General features: G+C 43.2%; 1 protein-coding gene across 5 annotated transcripts in view; it reads right to left on the bottom strand.

Moving 5' to 3' along the window:
* Window positions 1–564: 564 nt before the first annotated feature.
* The window catches only part of LOC149815818 (uncharacterized), a 64,311-nt gene continuing 37,458 nt past the window's right edge, over window positions 565–27,417 (bottom strand). For 3 of the 5 annotated variants that reach the window (XM_089988686.1, XM_089988688.1, XM_089988689.1), the window contains one exon: window positions 565–931. In XM_089988686.1, the coding sequence (XP_089844812.1) occupies window positions 892–931 (40 nt within the window). In that variant the 3' untranslated portion in view covers window positions 565–891. Of the gene's footprint in view, window positions 932–13,402; window positions 13,541–27,417 lie in introns of those variants that run through there. The other 2 variants (XM_089988687.1, XM_089988690.1) reach the window with 1 other exon arrangement.

Below are 27,417 nucleotides of genomic sequence, written 5' to 3'. Positions count from 1 at the left end.
AAAAATCGACCCAACCCAACCCAACCAGGCGGGGCAGCCTGTGGCCCATACAGCATCTAACCGGTTGCCCACTCCTACAAAAAGAAGGGTTGCCAGAAGAAGGCCACCAGCAACCGTTTTCCGACCACCAGCTGCCTTCTTTTGACTTGAGTATTGCTGGAAAAGGGACACTGGTGGCCCTTTCTGACCAGAGAGAGAGGGAGCAAATACTAACTATACTTTTATATTCCACTTTGATTTGTTGTTGTTTCTTAGGCGCTTCTCACTTCATGCTTCATGCATCGCTCGTTGTGCCTACTTATTGCTAGTGTAACTGTAGAAATCAAACCATAACCTACTTGCTAGGTGTGATACCTTATTCTTTGAACATCAGAAACTCTGCCTGATCTAGACCGCACAGATTGCATCCTTCAATGTCAATAGGAGAATGACAAAAGGAAATCGACTAGATTTTCCGTAAAGAACGATGCAGCAAAGCCATGGATTAGCAAGAACTATGAGAAACAGAAACAGTGTACATCAACAATATAGACAGAGATTATATAGGATGCTATACCCAACAAATGAAAAAACAGACAGCTTTATTGGATGGTATACTAAAAAATGAACTATAAAGCAGATTAGTTCGACGATGTTCAAGATAACCTCAACCATAACCAACACCAGAATCATGCGCTTCTGCCCTTACAGCATCACAGAACCAGAGGTATAGCACCAGCTCTCAAGAAGCAGCTGCAACATATCTTCACAAAACAAACATCTTTCTTTCTGTATATGCACAAGCAGAATTTCATTTCCAAGTATAACCTTTGTAATATGCTCACAGAATGCTTCACTTCTACAGGAGCCCGAAGTCCTTTCTAAAAATGCACCTTCATGCCTTCAACAAAGTTAATTGACAGATAATGTCTGTGCTAGTTTCTCCCTTGCCCTGCATTTTAACAAATCTATAGGTTATAGTCAACAGATCTATACGGTAAGATTGGTGCAAAAAGTTTAGGGCATGTTTGGATGATGCTATGAGAGTGGTGCTAAAAAACAAATAACATCCTAAAGTTTGGTTGACACCCAAGCAGATTCTGAGAAAAAAAGGACACTTCCAAAATAACAACATTCCACCAAAATGCTGGCCTTAGAAAAACCAACTCCTATCATTTGTTCAAAACAATAAACAGAAATGGCCATTTCATTGGGCGGTGTCTCTCCTCACCCTGGTTCTTCCTCCCTTATTTTTCTTGCAGTTTACTTATCCAGACACCAAGCAGCTGGAAAATGGAGGGTTGCTTTACATATTGCTTGTCCTTTCATCTAGTAGCCATCGAAAATGGCCTAGGAAATCAGACCGACCACTCTGTGCTGTGGTCATAGGATAGCCGGAAAAGGAAGCCTTGTCACCATTTTTTGGTCATATCATGAGCAAGATATGGTTGCACTTTTTCACCCATTTTTTGAAGCAGATGATAGGAAAGCAGCATTGGAGGTGATAGTGATCATGAAGGCAATGATGACTGGTCAATTGATGATAGTATTAATATTGATGACACTAGTGGATGGTTGCCTGATGAACGTGGAGATGGTGATAATGACCATTAGATCACCAAAGTGCTGATGTCACCGATGGTACTGATGATAGTGACTACGACAGAAGGTAAAAATGGTGATTATGATGATTAATGAGAGATTAATAAAAGAAATCATAATAATTATTTAATGCAAAATTATCACACCCTTTTAATCATCTCTGCACCAAAATGATTTGAAGACTTCCAGACTACTTGAGCAAAAACTAGATGATTACCTACAATCTGAACAGGATCTTGTATTGAAGCAATCAGCACATTCATATAACAATGTTATAACAATCTGAAAAAACACGAATCTTAGGAAAATGAATGCTTTCAAACGTCAACAAATAACCCAAGTGTCGTATCTACCTTGACAAGTTTTTCCTCATCTCCTTTGACAAATCATGAAGATTATGTCACATGGGTGCGGGTGCGGGTGCGACACGGGTGCGGTGCAATTTCAAAAATTTTGGACACGGGGACTCGGCTATATATATATATATATATATATATATATATAAGCAATAACATAGCAACAGAAAAAATTTATTAGCAATTTCATTGTCATTTATCAGTACATGAATATATAAAAATATCAAGTTTTTCGGTAGAGAAAATATGACTTGCATATGAAAATATACATCTTACAGAAAGAGGGCACATTCATGTTTCAGTTACCTTTGCTCTGGCTAAATCCTGGTTGTATTGTATTTATATTCCTTTAAATTGATAAATTGAAAGATATTTCAAGAATATAAAATTATGCATATACAACTACTAAGTATTGGTCCTGAACACTGAGAAGCAACTTTCTAGTAGGCAGCTCAAGCATTTACGCTCATTTGAAGAATTTACATAGTATCAAAAGAAGCACAATATATAAAACAAAATCACCCTTAAGATAGATGGAGAGAAAGAAACCAGAAGCATCCAGACGTGTATGTGACTATGTGTGTGTTGGTGTGTTTTGGGGAGAGGTGGGGCAGATAAACATTAAACAAGCACTACATGAACCAGTCAAAGTATGTTTCTGTTTAATAAGTGTATGCCCCATGAAAGCAGGGCCCACTCAAGCATGATATTGGTAGTGCACACCCTTCGCTGGAGGAATCACGCTTCCCCTTAAAGATCACACATCCCCAATCAAATGGATCAGAGTTGCATAGACTGCAGTTGCATAGACTACATTTGCATAGACTGTGCAATGCAGTCACAGCACAGACTTTGCAGTAGCAGTTGCATAGATTGCAAGTCACAGACTGTGCAGTTGCAGTTGCACAGTCTGTGACTGTGACTGTGCAACTGCATTGCAGTCTGGTTATATATATATATATATATATATATATATATATATATATATATATATATATATATATATATATATATATATATATATATATATATATATATATATATATTTTAAAAAAAGTTATATCAAAAATGATTTTTTTTGTTTTTCGTCTTAAAAATGGACATTTTTGGACTCGATCAAAGTTGACCGAGTCCAAAATGTGGACGGACTCGGCCTCGAATCTTTGACCGAGTCCGACTCGGTGTTGACCGAGTCCGACTCGGTGTTGACCGAGTCCGACTCGGTGTTGACCGAGTCCGACTCGGTGTTGACCGAGTCTGGGCTGAGTCCGAAGCCGCACCCGTGTCGGGACGTGTCGACTCAGATGCGGAGCCTCCCTAGCCGAGTCCGTGTGACATAGAAGATTATGCAGTTTCTAGCAGAAAAATAGAACATTTTCTTGCAATAAAATCAGAGAATCCATTGGAAATATCGTATACATATATATAAATAAATTGGAAAGTTTGATCAGATTGCACGTCAAAACAATGGGCAAATCTGACCATATTTGCACATCATAACCTCTGGTAAGATCTGATCAGATTTACACACCAAAACAGTGGACAATGAAATTCCACTAGAGGGAGAGTGAATAGTGAATTATGAAATAGATCGATAATAAAAATTTAAATGTAATAAGGCACAACACATAAAACACAAGATTTATACTGGTTCGGTCAAGTCACTGACCTACATCCAGTCCCCAAGCAAAACACTTAAGTCTTTCACTATAAAATCCGAGTTACCGGATAAATAGTACAACACCCTCTTCCTCAGAGGTCTACTTCTCTCAACAGAGAAGGAAAACACCCTCTTTCCCAGAGGTCTACTTCTCTCAACAGAGAAGGGAAACACCCTCTTTTCCAGAGGTCTACTTCTCTCAACAGAGAAGGAAAACACCCTTTTTCCCAGAGGTCTACTTCTCTCAACAGAGAAGGAATACAGAGAATAACAGAAAGTTACAATACTTCCTATAGAACCTTCAGAATGATATGAATGCACGAATGAAGGATTCTCAGAATGTTTTGTTCTTTTCACTCAGATGATTCTCTTTGTCAAAGAGTTATTCTTGACTTTTTCTCTTTCTTTTCTCTTTCTTTTTCTTGGCTCTTTTTTTCGAATAATGAGTAGAAATTTTTCTCTTTGTAAGCTCACATGTCTTGTCTGAGATATTATTTTCTTAGTGTATATATAGTCTCAAGAAAATAGGTGTTGCCTTTTTTAAATGATTGTCCTTTTGAGATGAGAGATGTCAAGTCATTTCAAAAACAACTTTGTGTAAAAGGATGTGTACTATACTATATTTTTGAAAAGTCTTCTTTCTATAAGTGTAGTATTTGGGGTACACTATTCGTTGTAGTATTTTAAATGTGATATAATTTGTAAAAGGTTTATTCTCATAATAAATGATTTGTAGCACATTGAACGTTGGGTTGTAAGTCATCATAAAGTTTTGTCTTTACTCAATTTAATGATTTATAGTATATTAGTATTTTTCTTACAAATCGTCACTTCTTAACTTAAATGTATGTAAGTTCAATAAATGCTTTGTTGATTACTTTATTTATAAATGGTCATTTCTCAAATGCTTTTTGAGGTGTTTATTTAATGTCTACAGAAAGAATGATGACTTTAAGTAAGTCGACATTCTTGTGTGGAGTTTATTATTAAACAAATAGTTATTTCTTAAATGCTTTTGAGGTGGTATTTAATGTCTACAGAAAGAATGATGACTTTAAGTAAGTCGACATTCTTGAGTTGTATAAAGTAACTAAAGTCTTTTTCAAATATAATAATATTAGTTTTCTTACATTGTCAATTCAAGCTAAGACAATTTTGTATTATGACTTAAATTCATTTTGTCTTTTTCTTTCATACTTGAAATCATTAGTTTTTTTATTTCTTTTCAAGTTGTCTTATTCATAAATGCATGTTAGAAGGTACAATTAATGCTTTTGAAATCATGAGCTATTATATCTTGTCAAAATACCTTTTTCATAAATGTTTGTAAGAAGGTACAATGATTAGTTTCCAAAAAGGTGTTTTTTGAAATATCGTATGCTTTTATGAAACATATCTTTTGTAAATGGATGGCTTGTACGATAAAGCATGTAATATGAGATATGCACTATGCAAGCTTCTGAAGGTTCTGTTATATATAACTCTAAAGAAGAAAAAAAGTCATCTTAAAGTAGCCGATTTCCTTAGATGATCTTTAAGAATGTATGGCCCATCAAGCTTTTTCTTCAGAGAGTATGATTGCACCAAAGGTTGTACTTGAGCAGGTTGTCTCCATTCTTTTTAAGTGAAATAACCTTACATCAAATACTCGTTAAATACATGACAAATCATATTCAGTCATAATATAACATTTTTCATAAAGGCATATCATTATATCATATTAAAGCACATATGACAGTATATCATATTATGTGTCATCAAAACATAGTTTCTCAACAGACAAATCTGATTATATTTTCACATCATAACAATTAGGCAGATCTGATCAGATTTGCACATCGAAACAGTCGGTAGATCCAATCAGATTTGCACATCTAAACATCTGGGCAGATCCGATCAGATTTGTACATCGAAATAGTGGGCAAATCTGATCAGATTTTTATATCATAACAACTGGACAAATCCAATCAGATTTGCACAACGAAACAATGGGTAGATCTGATCAGATTTGCATATCTAAACATCTGGGCAAATCTGATCAGATTTGCATGTGAAAACAGTGGGCAGATCTGATCAGATTTGCACGCTAAAATAGTGGGCAGATCTGATCAGATTGCACACTAGCTATGCAGTGCATAGCTAGACATGAATAGAAAAATTGGTAAACTGATATATTTTATATCAGATTTACAACATGAATCGACAGACATATATGTACTTATTTCAGATTCAGAAGTATGATATGAAATACATACATATACGTATCCGATTAAATGCATAAATCGACTGATATCGATATACATACATATTTATCAAATTCAAAGCATGAATAAACTGGTGTGTGTGTGTATATATATATATATATATATATATATATATATATATATATATATATATATATTTATATCGACTGACTTGCAAATAAGCATATAAATTCAAGTTACAAGCATGATCATCATTCTGATCACATATGCATGCACATATATGAATCAACTCATAAAATCATCGGACAAAAATTTAAATACATATTTTTATATGGTTCATGGTCATGGACTCGATAATTGTAAATAGGCAAGGCAGATTTATGAATCAAGAAATCGATACATAAAAATACATAAGTCTAAATCACTGTTCATGAAATCAGCAACTAAACAAATAGATGATCAGATTTCTTGAAATCGGTAACTAAACAAATATATGAAAACGTCATTTAATGCATGTACAGATACATATTTTTTAATTCGGATTTCCCTTTTCTATCTAAACTTACATATGAACCCGATTTAAACATATTTTTTTCTGTAAGAACCTAGAGAGAAACCCGTACCTTAGTCGAACGTAGTAAAGAATTGGAAAATGATGGATGTTCGAGGAGAAATCTGAATTTCTTCCTGTCCTTCTTTTTCTTTCTTCCTCTCTTTTTTTTCTTTCTTTCTTTTCTTTTCTTTTATATTCCTCCTCTTTTCTCTCTCTCTCTCCTCCTCTCCTCTCTCTAGTAAACGAGTTCTAGAGAGAGAGAGAGAGAGAAGTTAGACCCATATATAATTTTTGTTTGGTCTTCTAGAGAGTGATGTCCCCTCTAGAGTCCTTTATATAGAGGACAGAGTTCTACAAAATGTAGAACTGTATCTCTCTCTAACTACTCTTACTTATCCTCTTATTGTAAAGTCCACTAAAAAAAATGTGTCGAACACGTGCGAGGCATGTGTCGGACACGTGTCATTGTTGGTCCGATTAAGTTGGACCTGGATCCGAGTCCGAGCCAGACCCGGAACCGAGTCCGATTCTAACCCGGCTTCTCGAAAGATCGAGAAGCTCGCGTCTTTAAAAGACGCAGGCCTTTGGGCAAAGGGCAAAATCCCTCGCCCTTTTCACTCTCTTCACCACCTCCCAACGCCTCTCACCCTTCGAGCGAACTCCGACGATCGAAGCCGTTGACCACCCCCCTTCGAGCACCACTACCTTCTCCCTCTTCTCTGCTGCGATCGACGACCGCCCCGACAGCCTCCCATCTCCTTCCTCTTTTGTGTTGTCGTCGCCACCCTCCGATCGCCGCCCTTTTTCCTCTGCATTTTTCGGTGACGCCGGAGACATCACCGTTGTCTTCCTCCTCAGGTAACCCCTCCTCTCTCTTTGTTCTCGTTTTGTCGGCAGGGGGCTCTGCCCTCTGTCGCTCGTTTTGTTGGCAGGGGGCTCTGCCACCTATCGCTCATTTTTGTCTGTAGGGGGCTTCGCCCCCTGTCACTTGTTTTTGTCGACAGGGGGGCTCTGCCCCCTATCGCTCGTTTCGGTCGACAAGGGGTCCTGCCCTTTGTCGCTCATTCTTGTCGGTAGGGGCTCCACCCCCTGTCGCTCATTCTTTTCGGTAGGGGGCACTGCCCCCTGTCGCTTGATCTTGGACAATAGGAGGGGGTGGCTCCGCCCCCCAATCACTCTTTCTTTTCGGCAGGGGGGCTCTGCCCCCTGTCGTTGATCCTTGTCGGTAGGGGGCTTCGCCCCCTGCCGCTCACTCTCGTTGGTGGGGGACTTCGCTCCGTGCCACGGGCTCTCTCTCCGACAGAGGGCTTCACCTCCTTGTTTCCGGCTCCTTCCGGCACGAGGCTCTGCCTCCTGCCTTGGTTTTCATTTGGTCGTCAGGGGGACTTCGCCCCCTGTCGTTGTTTCTTTTTCGGTAGGGGGTTGGACCCCTGCCCTTGTTTCCTTCGACCGACAAGGGGATCCGCCCCCTTGCCGCTTTCTCTTCTCGTCAGGCAGAGAGGGCAAAGCCCCTGCCTGTGTTCTTCTCCTGCCAGCAGGGGGCTCTGCCCCGTGTCGTGGGTTCTATCGTCAGGCAGGGTGGGGCAAAGCCCTCTGCCTGTGTCCCTTTTTCCTTGGCCGGCAGGGGGCTTCTCCCCCCTGTCACTGTTTTCTTATGACCGGCAGAGGACGGGTTCCACTCACCCCCCTGCATGTCTCTATCTTTGGTGGGCACTGTGGGAGGACTGGCACCCACCTTGTCGCCTTATCCTTGCGAGGGAAGGTCTAAGCATTCCTTGTTTCCCTTGCAGCAGGGAAGGGAGGGCCGAGCTACTTCCTGTTTTCTGTCCTAGTGGAAGAAGGATCGGGCCCCGCTTCCCCTTCTTTTTTTCCTGCTTTTAGTTTTGCCAGGAAGACTGGGGTCGACCCCTTCTGCAGGGTTGGGCGGGCGGCTGAGCCTTACCCCTTTTTTTCTATCATTTGGGCAGGCAGAGAGCAGGGTTGTCTGCCTCCGCTTCTTTTCGCGGCCTGCCAACAAGGCCCTATCAAGGGAAGGCTTTGCTGTTCCAGCAGGCAAGGAACGCTGGACTCCTTGCCCTGCTGGCTCTGCTGATTTTTCTGCAAGAAGCTGGGCTCCCTGCCTACCCTTGCATTGGGGTCCAATACCACTTCAGGTCTTACCTAACCCGTCCTCTGTTTTGATCTGGCATACTAATATCTTTGCATTTTAAGGTTGCACGACAGAGCCCTCTTGCGCCCCATAGTTCAAGCACGTTCGTACCTACGCTCGCAAGTGTACGGGAATCCGCAACCGCTCAAGGTAGAAGAAAGTAGCGTAAAAAAGACCATGAATGAACAAAACTAAAATAAAAAAAGATAACTAAAGTAAATCACAATTATATATATATATATACGTATGTCTTTTAACTCAAGGACGCGGTTTCAAGATCCTTGTCCTCCACTTTTTCTGTATTTACCTTTCTGTTGCCGTCACACTTTATGTGCCCAGGCTTTTAATTTCTGTCTTTTCATTTGATGTCTTTTAACTCAAGGATGCGATTTCACGATCCTTGTCATCTTTACTTTCTTGTACTTTCCTTTCTGTTCGCTCCGCTCTTTATGCGCCATGGTTATTTGCTTTTTTGCACTTTACTGTTCTGTTTGCCCGCGCTTTATGCGCCATGGCTATTTGCTTTTTTGCACTTTACTGTTTTGTTTGCCCCGCGCTTTATGCGCCATTGCTATTTGCTTTCTTGTACTTTCCTTTCGGTTTGCCCCACACTTTATGCGTCATTGCTATTTGCTAGTCTGCACTTTACTGTTCTGTTTGCCTCGCGCTTTATGCGCCATGGCTATTTGCTTTTATGCACTTTATTGTTCTGTTTGCTCTGCGCTTTATGCGCCATGGCTATTTGCTTTCTTGTATTTTCTTTTCTGTTTGCCCTGCGCTTTATGCGTCATGGCTTGTTTCTGTTTTAGTTGCCTATATTTACGTGTATGCTCTTAATTATTGTTGTACATATTTCGTTCGTTGGATATTGTTTTTTCAATCGTTATGTTGGCTACTTTTGGACTTTGGAGATTCTGCTTCTTATGATTTCTTACAGGATCAAACCTCGCACGAGGCAAGCGCCTGCATACCATGGTTCGCGCCTTTTCAAGCAGTGTGAGATTGGGTACTAACGCTTTGGTCTCGAGAAAATGAACCTTATTGGGACTATGTTTTCTCTCAAGAATGCCTACTTGATTTGACTTATTGCGGGTGCTTTTAAGTAACCCTTGCCTATCATCGTAATTACATCTTTTGGTAGTGATGTTATATTATGATGTATAGCATGAGAGGTTGTTAAACCTCATGGTGTGCAATATGGCACAATTATCGAAACTCTAAAAAATTGTAACTAAGCGCCTTCATAGGCAAGATGCTCGAGTGGGTCTAATGGACCAGAGCATGTAAAACGAGGCAGTGGTTAAAGCAACTTCTGTCGTACTCATTCAAGATGGTTCATCAAGAGAGAGGATGGATGGTACAACTCCGATGGACAGGCCATTCATGGCTATTACGGGCAACTGACTCAGTTTTCCCAGTCATTGGAGTTAGGGGATAGAGGCTACCATAATTATCCTAGGTGGTAGTCGCCTGACACTTCTGCAGAAGTTGGATGCACTAGGATTACACTTTTAAGCTGCAGTAGGATGACTGCTAGAAAAAATTAGCCACAGTATCTGATTATGCAGAATAGACTCACAAGGAAATCATCTAATAAAAGACAATATTGAACAGCAGAATGAGGGGCCGAGGCTTATAGTTTTTGAGATGAAACTATGAAGGATATCCAATGTGCTTTATAAGAGAAATGCAGCCATACTATAGGCTCAATAATCACAGTCATAACAAGCACATGAAACTTGCTCATGTAGTGTACACTTCCAACTACACATAGCTAAAGACAAGTTCTTTTCAAAGTCATGATCCTATTCAGTCATAAAAAATAAACTAACATTATAGCCATTTCAGTAATTTGAAAAATAAAAAGATATTTGAGAGAAAGTATGGGTTACATACTATGTGTGAGAAAATCCATAACAAAATTAAAGAAGAAATTCTCAAGACAACTGATCAAATTATACAAGCCAATTAATTATTCCCTATTGATGCAAGAAACATTTTTTTTATTCTGAAATACCCAAAAAATCAAATTTCAAGCATTCCAGAACTCGCCCGAGTCAAGCCCGAGTTTTGGCAAACCGAGTTTGCCTTGCCGGGTTGACTCGCTGGAGGGCCGAGCTGAGTCGAGTCAATGAGTTGACTCGATGAGTTTTAAAACACTGGTCTCTACCACCGTTGTGTGCGCCACGACGTTGCTGCCGCCATTCGCTTCACACCATGACCTCCCTAAGGGGCAATATATGGTCATGAAAAGAACCAAATTGCCTTCAATCACGAACCAACATGCCCACCAATATCAAGTGAACACAAAAGTGTTCTCTAAGGAGCACACTCACATATACCCACAAAGGGGTACACATAAAAAGGCTCACAATATAAAAAATAGTATTTTATTATCACAAGTAGGGGTGTCAATGGGTCGGGTTTGGTTTGGACCCAGGTGGAACCAGACTTGGACCAGATTTTTGGGTATGGTATCGGGTCTAGACCCGTGTCCAATCAGGTCTGCTATAAGAGAAACCATACCCGGACCCGATAAGAATTACATGAACTAGACCCAGTAAAGTAATAATTTTTTTATCATTTTTACATTGAAAAATTACGGGTCTTAATCGGAACTCGGGTTGGGTCCGGGTCTGGTATAAATTTTCACAAACTATACCCGGATCCATGTATTAATCGGACCTTCAGGTCTGGACCTGGGTCTCAATCGGGCCTTCTTATTGGTCACCATACCCAGACCCTATAGGGTTTGGTCCAGGTAAACCCGACCCGTTGACACCCCTATTCACAAATATGCAAGAAGCATACTTTACAAAGGGGGGAGACCCCTATTTATATACACAAGAGGGAGAGAAGAGAGGGTGGGGCTTAAACCTAGTTGCACTAGGTCCAATGAAACGAAAGAAAAAAGAAAGAAAGAAAAATAACTATACAATATATATTTATATGTATATACATAAATACATATATGTATATATTCATAAATATATTTTTTATACATTTTAACAGATCCAAGGGTTGTGACAACTTTGACTTGCTCTATGTTATCCATTCTGATGCTATAAACTTGTGAAATGAACAAGCATGCTACAATTTTTCCAAACTTTTTTGGGAAACATCTTGACTTGAATGGGATATCAATTTCATATAGTTTACAGGTTCTTAAATGAAATGAATAGTCTACAAATTAATCATTCAAATGGATTAGATTACATTATTCAAATTTTGTTTTCGCTCATGCCTATATATATATATATATACACTTTTGTTCAGATTTGATTGTATGCAAATCTGATCTGACTTGCTTAGCTTGATATGCACTCAAATTTGATCAGACTTGTTGAGTTCTATATATATCCAATTATGGTCCACGTTTCACCAAACACGTGTTCTATCAATCTTTGTTTTCAAACATGTCTTGTTATATGCCTTTGCAACTGGTATTGATTCAGACTTGGTTGTTTATGCTCATGTATCGAAATGCTATGTTTTGAATTACATGTTCATGCATCTGAATGCATTATTTCGCTTTATGCTAATCGAAATACATGTTGATGCATTTGTAAATAACTATATGTTTAAGCTTTATTTGTCATTCAGCCAGCATGTTGTATATGTTATGCATATAGTTTCGGGTGGTCTGGCCGACTCATATACATGATTATGATTATGTACATGGATCAGCCAACATGTTGCAAATGTGTGTTTTTTAGCATTGGGTGATTCATGTACATGAATTTGATCATGTACACGGATCAACCCCATTGGTTGGATTTGTGAAAAAAAAAATTGCATAGTTGATTTAATACATGAAATGGGTCATGTATAGGTTGATGTATGCATTTTTTTTAAAGTGATACATAAACATGAGTTTGAATTGATCATGTTTGCGGTTGTACATATCATACGCATGAATCTGAAATTTAATTGATGTTATTAGGTTGGATGTAATCAGATCTAATTACAGGTTAATTTGTTGGTTGTTACCAGATCTAATTTCACATTATTTTGTTGGTTGTTATAAAGTCTGAATTACATGTGATTTTGCTTGTCGTTAACAAAATTGTTCGAATGTTATTTTATTGTCTGTTATCAAACTCGTCTACATGTTATTTTTAATGTCTGGATCAGACTCGCATATAGGTTGTTTTGATTATGATGAGACGTGTATGCACATGTTATGTTTGGTGTTGTTATCTGACCTGTAATATGTTAATTTATGTTGTTTTTAGATCCGCAATCATGTTATGTTGATGGGATCAAATCTACCATATTGTGATGTGTGAACAGTCCGATCATACTTGCCTACGCATTGCATGTGTGCAATCTGATCAGACTTGCTTATACATTGCTTTGATATTGATCAAACTTGTTTTCACATTATTTTGATGCCGATCAGATTAACAATGTGATTATTTTGATAACAGCTATCGAATTTTATTGTATGTTAAATTGATAGTTGTCAAATCTTATTTTATGTTATCTCGTTAATTGTTATCATATCTGATTATAAGCTATATGTATGACTCTTATCAACTTCTGATTTGGTTATTTTGATAATTGTCTCTTGATGTGGCTATATATATTTTTGGTAGACTTGTCAAGTCTGATTTTATGCTATTTTGATAGTTATTATAAAATCGGATTGCATGTTATTTCATTGATTGTTATCAATGTAACGACCCCAATCCAGACCCTTTTAAAAATGCGGAAATTTTTTTTTTTTTCTAAAGAGTTGCAGAAACCTTCCCAGAGATCTGGGGTCCTCACAGTTCCACTTTCCATTGGATAGCCCATCCACCACAAACGAAGTTGCAATTATCATCCATATCAACCAACTAAAACTCTTTTATTAATGAGTAATAAAATTTCAAAGACAAGATTTTCTTCAACTGAAAGTAAAGTAACAATTGCAGAATTTAAAAGAACTGAAAGACAAAAGAAAGAGCCACAATATCCTCTACTGAAGCTGACAAGTCCAAGTATAACTCATCCATCCCCAGATGCATGTCCAACTTCACTGTTCACCATTTCCTGTGAAAAACCAACAAAGTAGGGTGTCAGAACCGAAATTCTGAGCACAGCTACTTCTAAAGAAACCAGATGAGAGAAAGAACATGGATAAGATTTCATGCAGTGATTTGAGTGAGTGCAGATATAAAATTTTCAACATCTAAGTTTCCATAACTACCAATGATTTCATTTACTCACCAATCAATAACAGTAAACAGTGTCATATATCAACAACTAAATAACCAACCTTTCAACATGATTTCACGAAGTAAAGCGTATGCTACCACCAAATGATGTCATGATATCAAGAATGATTCAAACATGCATGATCTAATGCATAACAGAAAAATGCATGATTATGTGCAATGTATGATTTCTTCTGTTATCTTTCATTTAAGTTCCATCTTTCCATATGCATGCCCTATTAGATGCACACATCTTTAAGTTCCTCTTTTTAATTACCGTGGCCCGCGGATACACCAAACGGGTACAAACCCCGAGGTCAAGTAGGTTCCCAGGGTAGCTTAACACACAATTTGTATTTTATTACTGGGTTCCAACTTAGCCCTCGACCGATATCAGGAAACAATACCATCCATCGGAACATTAGACCTCCACATCTAATGTTGGGGACACAAGGGACACCCCACGCCCACAAGTGCCACTTCCTTGGTACCATAAACTCACAGCTGTGACTAACACACCACTCCCGGGTAAAGTGGCGGGTTCTCCCTAAAACCGTGGCCAGGAGAAGAACCTCAATATCGGGTTCAGGGGCAACAACGCACACGGAGTTTTTGTATCCTCACAGTCTCCCCAAGACCGGATATCCAAAATTCTCATACTCCAGATGAGATATCCCAGAATGTAAATTACACTGTTCTTATTCATTATTTTTATTTAAAGTTCATTCTTTAAGTTTGCCACACATATGCAAAAGTAAAGTGAAAACCCCGCATCCTCCCTTGCAGGAACCCATTCGGGACTCCAGCCCGTATAAACCATTAGAACAGTGTAGTAAAGTGTCAAACCATCTTATGTGGTTTAAGTGATATATTTAAAAACATAAGTAAGAGAAAACCAAACCCACGGCTCTCCAGGCCAATGATGGTCTATTTAGGCCATCGATGCATCGTATGCAAAAAAAATCATAACTTGCAATGTATGCAATAATACCAACATAATTACAAATGCACCTTCATTCAAGCTTCCACAGTCATAGGCATGTGTGACCATTTATGTGTAAGTGTTTTCATGCAATCACTTAATATACATGCATTCATCCATAGTTTCATAAGTATATGAGAATAATTATGCATGGAAATTAAACATGTCTCATCAGGTAGATACATGAAATTTTCCATTCGTAGCATGAGTTATCATCCACACACAAGCACATAAACCGGATCTAGAAATTTATATGTCAGGGCTGCACGCCTTTACATCAGGTATGCATCTATATCAAAACAACTTGCCATGCCCTATTAATAGACATCAAATACCTCACATGTTACAACTATAAAGCATGCTAACATGTGCCAAATGCATGTGCACTCATGCAATCCTAACACAATCATACGCATGTCAACCAACCCAACTATATACATATGCTGCAGGAACAGAACTGGAAAAATCTCAGGCATAAGCAATATTTTTATCTATTTCACCTGTATGAAATTAGTATTATGGACAACACCAACCATGACAAACATGGTTAGCTTAATACACGTGTATCAACACGCATTCAAGATGTTTCTCTCACGATTTCAGTGTCAGTACATCCCACGCACACACACAGTTTTATAACAGAAGTTTTATTTTCTTTTTGGCACCGAAGAAACCCACATCTATGCAATTACATGACAAGAATATCATTTTCTGTTCAATGCTGAAACAACCCACACATATGCAGTTTAGCAGGTAAAATATTTTAGATATGGTCAACATTTCATAACCACTTTCAGAACGAGTCTAGGTATTTAGGAAGATATAAAGAATACAAGCATGCTGGCATGTGTAACCAAATATTCAAAACACGACTATATAGATAATAACAAATAAAGTTATCAGCATGTACTTATTAACATTGCATTAACATAGGTATTGTAGTTATTATTTACAAGCAGGGAACATAGCAAACTTTTAGAACATGTCCGAAACAGTAGGTCATACCTGTGTTGCCCACTTAATATTAATATGCATCGATCATTCATATGCAAGTATTTGAAACAAATATATTTCACACCAAATCCAACACTACCATAGGCATAACAAGGGTATAGCTATTTATATTTATACACATGAATTTTGAAACTACTTGATTTGGGGTGGAACACAGCATAGTGCAGACTTTGCAAACACAATACACCCGAAAATCACATTAAATCCTACCAAGTTGGATTACCTATGCATGCCGAGCAGAACTTTCCCCTTTTTTTTTTTCAATCGAGTTACAGGCCAGCTTCCAGCTGACTAGATCAGCTGGGCCTACTATGGCCCGATTCAAAAGGTGCACAGCACCCAGCCGACTTGGGTCGACTGGGCAGGTCACCCCCCCCCCAATGCGCAGCATATTTTTTTTTTCATGCCCAGCCGATCACTCGGCTGGGTCTGCTATCATGGCTGAGGCCTGATCGGCCAATCGAACCGAGTTCGATTGATCCATCAGCCAAAACCCTCAAAACCCAAAATGACCCAACACGTATTTTTCTCATTGGAAAACAATACAAACACAGCTAAAAACAGAGAACACAGGTAGATCCTGTATTACTAAAAAGGGTTCCCATGGACCCTCATCTCAAAGAAATACATGGGATCGAACCCATGTTCGATCCCTCACCTAAATTCGATAGGAGCCCCGTACCTTTTTACGGTGGTTTTCCGGTGGCTGGAGGCTGCTGTCGTGAAGAAGGGAGTGTGGATGCTGCTTGCCGCGGCCTTCAATGGCAGCCGGTAGCCCACGCTGCCTGACGACGGTGGTTTTGCCCTCCGGCGTGCGCACACCGAGCGAGAGAGAGAGAGATATAGGGAACGATGGGGAAGAGAGAGCCCGAGTGAAGAGGGCATAACCCCCTCTTCACCCCCCTTTTATCGACCCCAGGCCCCCTCCTTCCTCGTCGAGATGGGAGGGGGAGGTCGGTTACGCCTTGCGTAACACCCCCCTTTCCCTGTAATATCAAAAAAAAAAAAAAAATTGGTTTGGGCCGGATCCGGATCCGACCCGGACCCGACCCGGGACACCGCCCCTCGCTGTCATTAAAAGACAGCGAGGCAGGCGGGAGGAGGGTTACGAAACCCCCCTCACCGCCACTCGCTCTCTGTCTCTCCGTTTCCCTCTCTCGCTCGTCCACGGTCACCGACGCCGGCGACCCCCGACAGCCGCCGCCACCGACATCGGCGACCCCCCCCCCTTTTCCTTCCGGCGAGCTCCTCTTCGGCGAGTTCCTCCGAAAACCCCCTGGTACGCCATCGCTTCTTCTTTCTCCCTCTTTTCCCTCTCCGTCTCTTCTCTCTCTCTCCCTCATTTCTCTGTGTGGCCACGGGAGGGGTCAAACCCCCTCCCTTTGCCCCCTTTTAGCAGGGGAGGGGCACGACACCCCTCTCTGCTCTCCGTTTCGGTAGGGGAGGGGCCGAGCCCCTCCTCCCTGTTTTTTTTGTTACGGCAGGGGAGGGGCCGAGCCCCTCCTCCTTGCCCCTTTTTATTGTACCAGCAGGGGCCATCGGCCCCTGCCTTTTTATTATGCCAGCAGGGGCCATCGGCCCCTGCCTTTTTATTATGCCAGCAGGGGCCGATGGCCCTTGCCTTTTGTTATGCCAGCAGGGGCCATCGGCCCCTGCCTTTTGTTTGTGCCAGCAGGGGCCCATGGCCCCTGCCTTTTTAGTTTGTCAGCAGGGGCCATCGGCCCCTGCCTTTTTATTATGCCAGCAGGGGCCGATGGCCCTTGCCTTTTGTTATGCCAGCAGGGGCCGATGGCCCCTGCCTTTTTGTTGCCAGCAGGGGCCGATGGCCCCCTGCCCTTTGTGCGCAAGCCGATACCCTTGGCCGACAAGCCCGGGGAATCTTTGGAAGCTATATCGTGATGGGGACAGATCATTACAATTGTTGGTCTCCAACGAGGAATTCCTAGTAGCGTGAGTCATCTGTTCGCATTTGACTACACCCCTCTTTTGGCAGCTAGAGTCTTTTGATCCTGCCCCATCTTCTTTTCGAGTCAATTGGGACGGTTGGCCCCAACCCTATGTATCGGAAAAGTCGAGTCTTTGCCTTGCTTTTGCTTTTGTCAGAGTTTGCTTGTTAATATCGCATATTTGCAGCTACGACGGATCCCACTCACGCTCCGCGACCCGAGCCGTCAATCGTGTACGTCCGCAGACGTCAGCAAGCTCGTAACCCTCCAAGGTAGGGGAAAATTGTACGGAAGACTTGGATATTTGAATTAAGTTCAATTGAACTAAAAGCGACCATTGAATATATATATATATATATATGTATATATTTATACGAGTATCCACTTCACTCAAGGATGCGGTTTCGCAAATCCTTGCCCTTTACCTTGCCGTCGCGCTCTGCGCCTAGCCTCTTGCTTTTGCATACGTGTTGGTATTGCCTGGCTGTTGCAGATGACGTGCAGGTTCTTGCTCTTTGCGGATGCCTTAAGGGCATCCTCGTGGAGGATGCAAGGAGCATTTACCACTCTCCCTCTTGCGACAAGAGTTTAGTCGGGAGCGAGCGAACTTCTTAGCGGGTGTTCTGTTGAGAAACCCGTATCTCGTCTATCGAGGCCGGTATCGAGTCATGCGAGACATGTAGATACCCCGATAGCGGATGTGATTCGAGATAATCACATGCATCATGTTGGCACAAGGTACTGCTGTTTCAAAAGATAGAGTAAAGTTGATAAACTTTACATCTTTGTGAAACACTCCTGTTGAGGCTTCTATTGAGGAGCTATACCCCCTTTATCGTAGAGTACTTATAGTCGTGCACGACACATCTAGTACTGCGATGATCGGATGAGACGGTCGTGCGACCTCGAACAACGCTAAATGCAAACTGTTGTAATCACATAAATGGCCTCACATTCGTTCCCAAAGGGAACCAGCGCCCGTTCCTGAGCCGATCCCGCATACCGCAGTGACGTATGAGAAATTTCTGAAGCTTGACCCCCCGACCTTCGACGGCAAGCCCGACCCAGATATGGCTGATAACTGGGTGAAGGAGGTAGAACGAGTGTACGAGGTCTTGTCAGTACCTGATGACAAGAAGAAGCTTTTCGGGACCTTCAGGCTGAAGGGGAATGCCCGCAGTTGGTGGGACATGGCGCGGGGTGTGCAGTTTTCGGGAATTTCGCCCATTCCTTGGGAAGCTTTCAGGAAGGCTTTCTTGGAGAACTACTTCCCACCTCACGCAAGGGAGAAGAAGAAGGTGGAGTTCTTGGAGCTCTGCCAGGGCAATTCGAGTTTGACGGATTACATCGCCAAATTCCAGAGTTTGGAACCCTACTGCCCTAACCTGTTCGCGGATGATCGCGAGCGAGCAGGAAAGTTTGTTTGGGGGCTGAAGGAGGGACTCATGCATCGGGTCCTAACGAGCATGCCCTCGACCTTCTCTGCGGCAGTTGCTGCCGCTACCGTTCTGAGTGAAGCATGGGAGCGCACTAAGAGTGCTCAGGGCAGGAGGCCACCCGCTACGGGTGGTGAGCCGAAGACACCTTCCGGCGACTCAGGCAAACGACCGTTCCTTCCTGTAAAGAGCGAAGGAGGAAGGAAACGATATCCTCCTTCGAAGCGTCAACGGCCACAGGGCAATCCTCCAGCCAGGCAGCAGGCTGGCAGCGTATGCCCCAGATGCCAGCGATCTCACTTTGGGCAGGCGTGCCCGCTCGACACAGGCGGATGCCTGTATTGTGGCAAGATGGGCCACTACGTCCGTGATTGCCGCAAAAAGGCGGCTGATGATTCCAGGCAGACCAGCGGAGCACCTTTGCTCCCTCGGCCGCCACTGCCGCAACAGCAGTATCAGTTGCCACCACCACAGACGAGCGGTCAAAAGAGGGCGCCGGGACGTGTCTACTCAGCCAAGGCTGAGCAGTTGACCAAGGGCGACCTAGTGCAAGGTACCCTTTTTGTCGCTAACCAAGCGGCCTTTGTGCTTTTTGATTGTGGTGCCACACACTCTTTTATTTCGGTAAATTTTGCCGAGTGTTTGCACATACCTGTAAAACCCTTGCATAATACTCTTGAAGTGTATAACCCGATTGGGAAAAATACCATTTGTGCGGCCTACGTACCAGAGTTGGACGTAGTCTTAGCAGATCGGCATTTACCGGCTTGTGCTATCCTGCTAGTGATGACAGAATTTGACGTCATCCTAGGCATGGATTGGCTGCACAAGTATCATGCCAAGATTTTCTGCCGAGATAGTAGGATTGTTTTATCTCCACCAGGAATGCCCAAGATGGAATTCAAGATCCTGAAACCCGTTCGGGCGAGCAAGTTGATTTCGTCGTTGAAGGCGCAGAGCTACCTGAGGAAGGGATGCACTGCCTTTTTGGTCAGTGTCATCCAGTCCGGGCCGACGCAAGTCCCGATGGGAGACTTGGAGATTGTTCGAGATTTCCCAGACGTCTTCCCGGAGGAACTGCCAGGCCTTCCTCCACCTCGCGAGGTGCAGTTCAGCATCGAGTTGCTGCCGGGTACTGCACCAATTTCTAAGGCTCCATATCGGATGGCGCCAGCCGAGCTCGCAGAGCTCAAGAAGCAGTTGCAGGAGTTGATGGATCAGGGATTCATTCGCCCCAGTGTCTCGCCCTGGGGAGCTCCCGTCTTGTTCGTGAAAAAGAAGGACGGATCATTGCGGTTGTGCATCGATTATCGGATGCTTAACCAGGCGACAATAAAGAATAAGTACCCGTTGCCGCGCATCGAGGATCTGTTCGATCAGTTGCAGAGGGCCAGGATCTTCTCAAAGATCGACCTTAGATCTGGGTACCATCAACTCAGAATTAAGGGAGATGATATCTCCAAGACGGCCTTCCGGACCAGGTATGGGCATTACGAATTTACGGTTATGCCCTTTGGACTCACTAACGCTCCTGCAGCGTTCATGGATCTCATGAATAGGGTGTTCAAACCCTTTTTGGACACCTTCGTGATCGTGTTCATCGACGACATCTTGGTGTATTCAGATAGCTGGGAGCAACATCGTGAGCACTTGAGAGTTATTCTCGAAACCTTGCGAAAGGAGCGGTTGTTCGCTAAGTACTCTAAGTGCGAGTTTTGGCTCGAGGAGATCATGTTTTTGGGACATGTCATCTCCAAGGAAGGTGTGTCCGTGGATCCAGCGAAAGTTGAGGCTGTACTCAGTTGGCAGCAACCGAGGAATGTTCGTGACATTCGGAGTTTTCTTGGATTAGCTGGGTATTACCGAAGATTTATCCAGGACTTTTCTAAGATCTCTCTACCCTTGACGCAGCTCCTGAAGAAAGAAGCTAGGTTCGTGTGGGACGACATGTGTGAGAGCAGTTTTCAGAGGTTAAAGGAACGTCTTACGACTGCTCCCATTTTGGCCTTACCTTCGGGTCAAGGCGGCTTCGTGATTTACACAGACGCTTCCGGGACAGGTTTGGGTTGCGTCTTAATGCAGAACGATAGAGTGATCGCCTATGCATCGCGCCAACTTAAAATACATGAGAAGAATTACCCGACTCATGATTTGGAGTTAGCAGCGGTAGTCTTCGCATTGAAGATATGGCGGCACTATTTGTATGGGGAGCGGTTCGAGGCTTTTACAGATCATAAGAGCCTAAAATTTTTGTTCTCGCAGAAGGAGCTGAATATGAGGCAGCGACGTTGGCTGGAATTCCTCAAGGATTACGACTTTACCTTGTCCTACCACCCAGGAAAAGCGAACGTTGTGGCCGACGCTCTGAGCCGCAAGTCTCCCAGCGTTTCCGTAAATTTGTTGTTTGCGGGGTGGAAGCTGGTCGAGGATCTGATATCGTGGGAACCGTTTGTGGTCACTCCAGTTTCGATCAGTCTTTCCAGCATGGTAGCTCAGCCTGAGCTATTGTCAAAGATCTTTGTCAGTCAGAAGATCGATGCGCAGTATGATAAGCTGAAGGCTCTAGCGCAGCGGGCCGATACCCCCTTCCGACTGAGTGAGGAAGGAGGTGTATGGCGTAAGGATCGTCTCTGGGTGCCAGAAGATCCTTTTTTGAGAGATGAGATTCTCACTGAGGCCCACAAGTCCAAGTACACGATCCACCCGGGTGGCACAAAGATGTTCAAAGATTTGCAGCGCAGATATTGGTGGAACGGAATGAAGCGGGACGTAGCCGAGTACGTTTCGAAGTGCTTGACTTGCCAACAGGTTAAGATCGAGCACCAACGACCAGGCGGAGTGGTGCAGCAAATGGAGATTCCACAATGGAAGTGGGAGGACATCACGATGGACTTCATCGTCGGTTTGCCGAGGACGCGGAGGAAACACGATGCGATTTGGGTGATCGTGGATCGACTCACTAAATCGGCGCATTTCCTCCCTATACGGCTCAGTCAGTCACTGGATAGCTTGGCAGACCTCTATGTCAGGGAGATTGTGAGATTGCACGGTGTTCCTGTGTCAATCATCTCCGATCGTGACCCGAGGTTCACCTCCAGGTTTTGGGGGCAGCTGCAGTTGGCCTTGGGCACAAAGCTAAAATTCAGCACTGCCTTCCACCCTCAGACTGATGGACAATCTGAACGCACGATTCAGACTTTGGAAGACATGCTGCGAGCGTGCATGTTGGACTGGAGGGGAGAATGGGACTCTCATACTGGGTTGGCAGAATTCGCGTACAATAATAGTTACCATGCCAGTATCGGTATGGCCCCTTACGAAGCCTTGTACGGGAAGCCTTGTCGATCACCCGTTTACTGGGATGAGGTTGGTGAACGGATGCTAGATTCACCTATAGTGCTACAGCACTATACTCAGCAAGTGCAGATGATCAGGGAACGTCTGCGTACCGCGCAAAGTCGGCAGAAGTGTTACGCCGATCGTCGACGTAGAGAGCTCGTGTTCTCAACAGGAGATATGGTTTTTGTTAAGGTATCTCCTACCAAGAGCGTCTTCCGGTTCGGGAAAAAGGGAAAGCTGAGTCCGCGATTCGTCGGACCTTTTGAGATCCTGGATCGGATCGGCGAGGCGGCTTACCGCGTTGCGCTGCCTCCTCAGTACGCTCAGATTCACAACGTCTTTCACGTATCCATGCTGAGAAGATATGTTCACGACCCATCGCACATCATTCATTATGATGATGTGGATATCCATAAGGACTTGACGTTCGAGGAAAGACCAGTAGCAATCGTTGATCGTCGAGACCAAGTGCTCAGATCGAAGACGATTTCTCTTGTAAAAGTACGTTGGCAACACCATGGAATTAGTGAATGTACATGGGAGCTTGAGTCGGATATCAGGGATAAATACCCCGACTTGTATTTTGACCAATTTATGCTATAGAAATTTCGCGGACGAAATTATTTTAAGGAGGGTAGGATGTAATATCAAAAAAAAAAAAAAAAAATTGGTTTGGGCCGGATCCGGATCCGACCCGGACCCGACCCGGGCCACCGCCCCTCGCTGTCATTAAAAGACAGCGAGGCAGGCGGGAGGAGGGTTACGAAACCCCCCTCACCGCCACTCGCTCTCTGTCTCTCCGTTTCCCTCTCTCGCTCGTCCACGGTCACCGACGCCGGCGACCCCCGACAGCCGCCGCCACCGACATCGGCGACCCCCCCCCTTTTCCTTCCGGCGAGCTCCTCTTCGACGAGTTCCTCCGAAAACCCCCTGGTACGCCATCGCTTCTTCTTTCTCCCTCTTTTCCCTCTCCGTCTCTTCTCTCTCTCTCCCTCATTTCTCTGTGTGGCCACGGGAGGGGTCAAACCCCCTCCCTTTGCCCCCTTTTAGCAGGGGAGGGGCACGACACCCCTCTCTGCTCTCCGTTTCGGTAGGGGAGGGGCCGAGCCCCTCCTCCCTGTTTTTTTTGTTACGGCAGGGGAGGGGCCGAGCCCCTCCTCCTTGCCCCTTTTTATTGTACCAGCAGGGGCCATCGGCCCCTGCCTTTTGTTTGTGCCAGCAGGGGCCCATGGCCCCTGCCTTTTTAGTTTGTCAGCAGGGGCCATCGGCCCCTGCCTTTTTATTATGCCAGCAGGGGCCGATGGCCCTTGCCTTTTGTTATGCCAGCAGGGGCCGATGGCCCCTGCCTTTTTGTTGCCAGCAGGGGCCGATGGCCCCCTGCCCTTTGTGCGCAAGCCGATACCCTTGGCCGACAAGCCCGGGGAATCTTTGGAAGCTATATCGTGATGGGGACAGATCATTACAATTGTTGGTCTCCAACGAGGAATTCCTAGTAGCGTGAGTCATCTGTTCGCATTTGACTACACCCCTCTTTTGGCAGCTAGAGTCTTTTGATCCTGCCCCATCTTCTTTTCGAGTCAATTGGGACGGTTGGCCCCAACCCTATGTATCGGAAAAGTCGAGTCTTTGCCTTGCTTTTGCTTTTGTCAGAGTTTGCTTGTTAATATCGCATATTTGCAGCTACGACGGATCCCACTCACGCTCCGCGACCCGAGCCGTCAATCGTGTACGTCCGCAGACGTCAGCAAGCTCGTAACCCTCCAAGGTAGGGGAAAATTGCACGGAAGACTTGGATATTTGAATTAAGTTCAATTGAACTAAAAGCGACCATTGAATATATATATATATATATATGTATATATTTATACGAGTATCCACTTCACTCAAGGATGCGGTTTCGCAAATCCTTGCCCTTTACCTTGCCGTCGCGCTCTGCGCCTAGCCTCTTGCTTTTGCATACGTGTTGGTATTGCCTGGCTGTTGCAGATGACGTGCAGGTTCTTGCTCTTTGCGGATGCCTTAAGGGCATCCTCGTGGAGGATGCAAGGAGCATTTACCACTCTCCCTCTTGCGACAAGAGTTTAGTCGGGAGCGAGCGAACTTCTTAGCGGGTGTTCTGTTGAGAAACCCGTATCTCGTCTATCGAGGCCGGTATCGAGTCATGCGAGACATGTAGATACCCCGATAGCGGATGTGATTCGAGATAATCACATGCATCATGTTGGCACAAGGTACTGCTGTTTCAAAAGATAGAGTAAAGTTGATAAACTTTACATCTTTGTGAAACACTCCTGTTGAGGCTTCTATTGAGGAGCTATACCCCCTTTATCGTAGAGTACTTATAGTCGTGCACGACACATCTAGTACTGCGATGATCGGATGAGACGGTCGTGCGACCTCGAACAACGCTAAATGCAAACTGTTGTAATCACATAAATGGCCTCACATTCGCCTTCACAGGCAAGATGCTCGAGTGGTTTAAAGACCACAGCATAGAATGGGTCGTTAGTTAAGCAACCCCTAACGCACCCGTTCGCTTCTGGTTGTCTGTCAAGGGAGAGGACAGATCGGTACAAAAACTCCAATGGACAGGTTGTTAACAACCACCCCACGGGCAAAGATCCGGCCTCCCCAGTCATTGGAGTTAGGGGAAAGGGGCTACAATAGTTAGCTTAACACTTCTGCAGAAGTTGGATGCATCCGTGGCACTGCTCTTCAGCCTCTGGGGAATCCTCTCTCGGCTAAAGCCGTCCCCTTTGGAGCGGACTCAACTAGCTATTCGGGTTATTGAAAATACATAGAATAATAGACGCCCGAACTAGTCTCAGTTGTTTCTATGTTTTGCCTGCGCGTACCCGCAGGCCAGTAATATCGGAACATAAAGTCTGTTCACTTTGGTTGCTGGGCCGTGAGATTCGTTGCACTACTGATTCGCTGCACTACTGATTCGTTGCACTACTGATTCGCTGCACTACTGATTCGCTGCACTACTGACTCGCTTGCACTACTGATTCGCTGCACTACTGATTCGTTGCACTACTGATTCGCTGCACTACTGATTCGTTGCACTACTGACTCGCTTGCACCACCGACTTGCTTGCACTACTGATTCGTTGCACTACTTATTCACTTGCACTACGTATTCGCTTGCACTACTTACGCGTTTGCACTGGTTATCTGCATGCATTGCTTACATGTTTAACTGCATATTTGCTTTAAACTGTGTAACTTACTGAATTAAATTACATAATTCAGATCCTTGTAGTCTCTCTTGTGCGCCTACTAGTTTTTCGTGAAACTAACCCATTCTATGGGTACAGGTGATGATTAGGTACACCACAGGCGATGGCGCGATGGCTAGATGGCTCCAAGACGTTCTTCTTCCTGCTCTTAGCTCGCGTCCTGTTGTTTGGGGTTTTGTAACGGATTTTCCTTGGGAGATCCTAATTTTGTACTATTTGGAGAACTTCTTAAATGAAAGTGGCTTTTCCAAGTGTCCGCAAGTAGCATGTGTTGTGCGTTTTGGTTCTTTTAGCTAACGCGCTCAAAGTTGTCAGCTTGCCTTTCTGAAATTAATAAAAGTATAGTCTTCCGCTGATTTCGTAAATCATCTCTGAGATGAAGAGATTCCTTTTTAGTCTCTTGTCTTTTTTCTTTTTTTTTCTTTTCTTCTTTTTTTTCGAAAGGTTTGCAAGCTTGAAATTTTGGGGTGTTACATTCCCCCCCCCCCTTTCCTAACCTGTTAGGGTTTATCGGGCAACCCTTATCGGGTTGGCCTTTCTGTTTTAAAAGGGTTGTGAGTTGGGGTGGGGCTCGGGTCCGAACCCGGGACCCGCAACCCTGCCCCAAAACAAATGGGTCTACAAGTGGATCCAAATGGATCCACTGTGGATCCTCGAATTAACTTAAAATTTTAAATTAGAAAAATTTTCATTTATCTATTATTACCCTTTAAATCAAGATTTCAAAATATATTAATCCTAAATACCCCCCTTTTATGGGTCCTGGATCCTTAATGCGGATCTAGGCCCAAATAAAAAAAAAATTGAAATATTTTAAATTAAGAAATCTCGGGTTTTACAATCAAATTCGGTTACATGTTATTCTTTGATGACTATTATCAGTCTTGATTACACATTATTCTCGATGACTATTACCAGACTTAACAAAGATGTTTTGGTGCTGATTGCATATCAGATTGTATTTGTATGTTATTCTTGAGAATGGATTTCAGATCGGCCACTGTGCTTAGTGTGTGTAATTCTGATCAGATTTGGCATTGTTTGTGCAGGTGCAGTCTTATCATATTTGACACGGTTTGAGCAGTTGCAATCTGGGTCAGATTTTGCCATTTCTTGTCCATGTGTAATCTGGGTCAGATTTTGCCATTTACTGCCCATGTGCAATCTGATCAGGTTTGCCACTATTTGTGCATGTAAAATCAGTATAGGTTTGCCATTATTTGTGCATGTAAAATCTGATCATATTGGCCACAGATTAAGCAAGAGTAATATGATTAGATTGTCGATGGGCTAAGCATGCGCAATCTGACCAGACTGTCGATTATCTTGAGTGTTTGCAGTTCAATTAGATTGGCAGTATATTTGGTGTTTGCAATCTCATTATATTGGCAGTGTGTCGGGTGTTAATCTGAACACTTTTATCATGTTCAGACCCGCATTCATGTTGACTGCAGGGTGATATATCTAATGTGATTTGATTATGCATGCTTATGCATTTAAATACCATGTTGCAAATGTGCATCTTATACACATGAAAATTTGAAGTTTAATTTGATGTTTGTATAAATATGATCATGTGCATGTTTGGGTGTTTACTAATGAAATTGATCATAATAATATGTGTTACAAGCATTTGTTTCCATGCGTATGCAATTGGCTTTATGTGCATTCATGTTGTGTGCTTGAATGTGCATTGTAGACATGTTTTGAAACAGAGTGTATGTTGCATGTTCACTGAGATTTTGCAAAAAGAT

Source organism: Nuphar pumila, chromosome 15 (genome assembly GCF_984573655.1).
Source record: "Nuphar pumila chromosome 15, dmNupPumi1.hap1.1, whole genome shotgun sequence".
NCBI lineage: Eukaryota > Viridiplantae > Streptophyta > Magnoliopsida > Nymphaeales > Nymphaeaceae > Nuphar > Nuphar pumila.
This window is presented reverse-complemented; position numbering and strand designations above follow the sequence as displayed.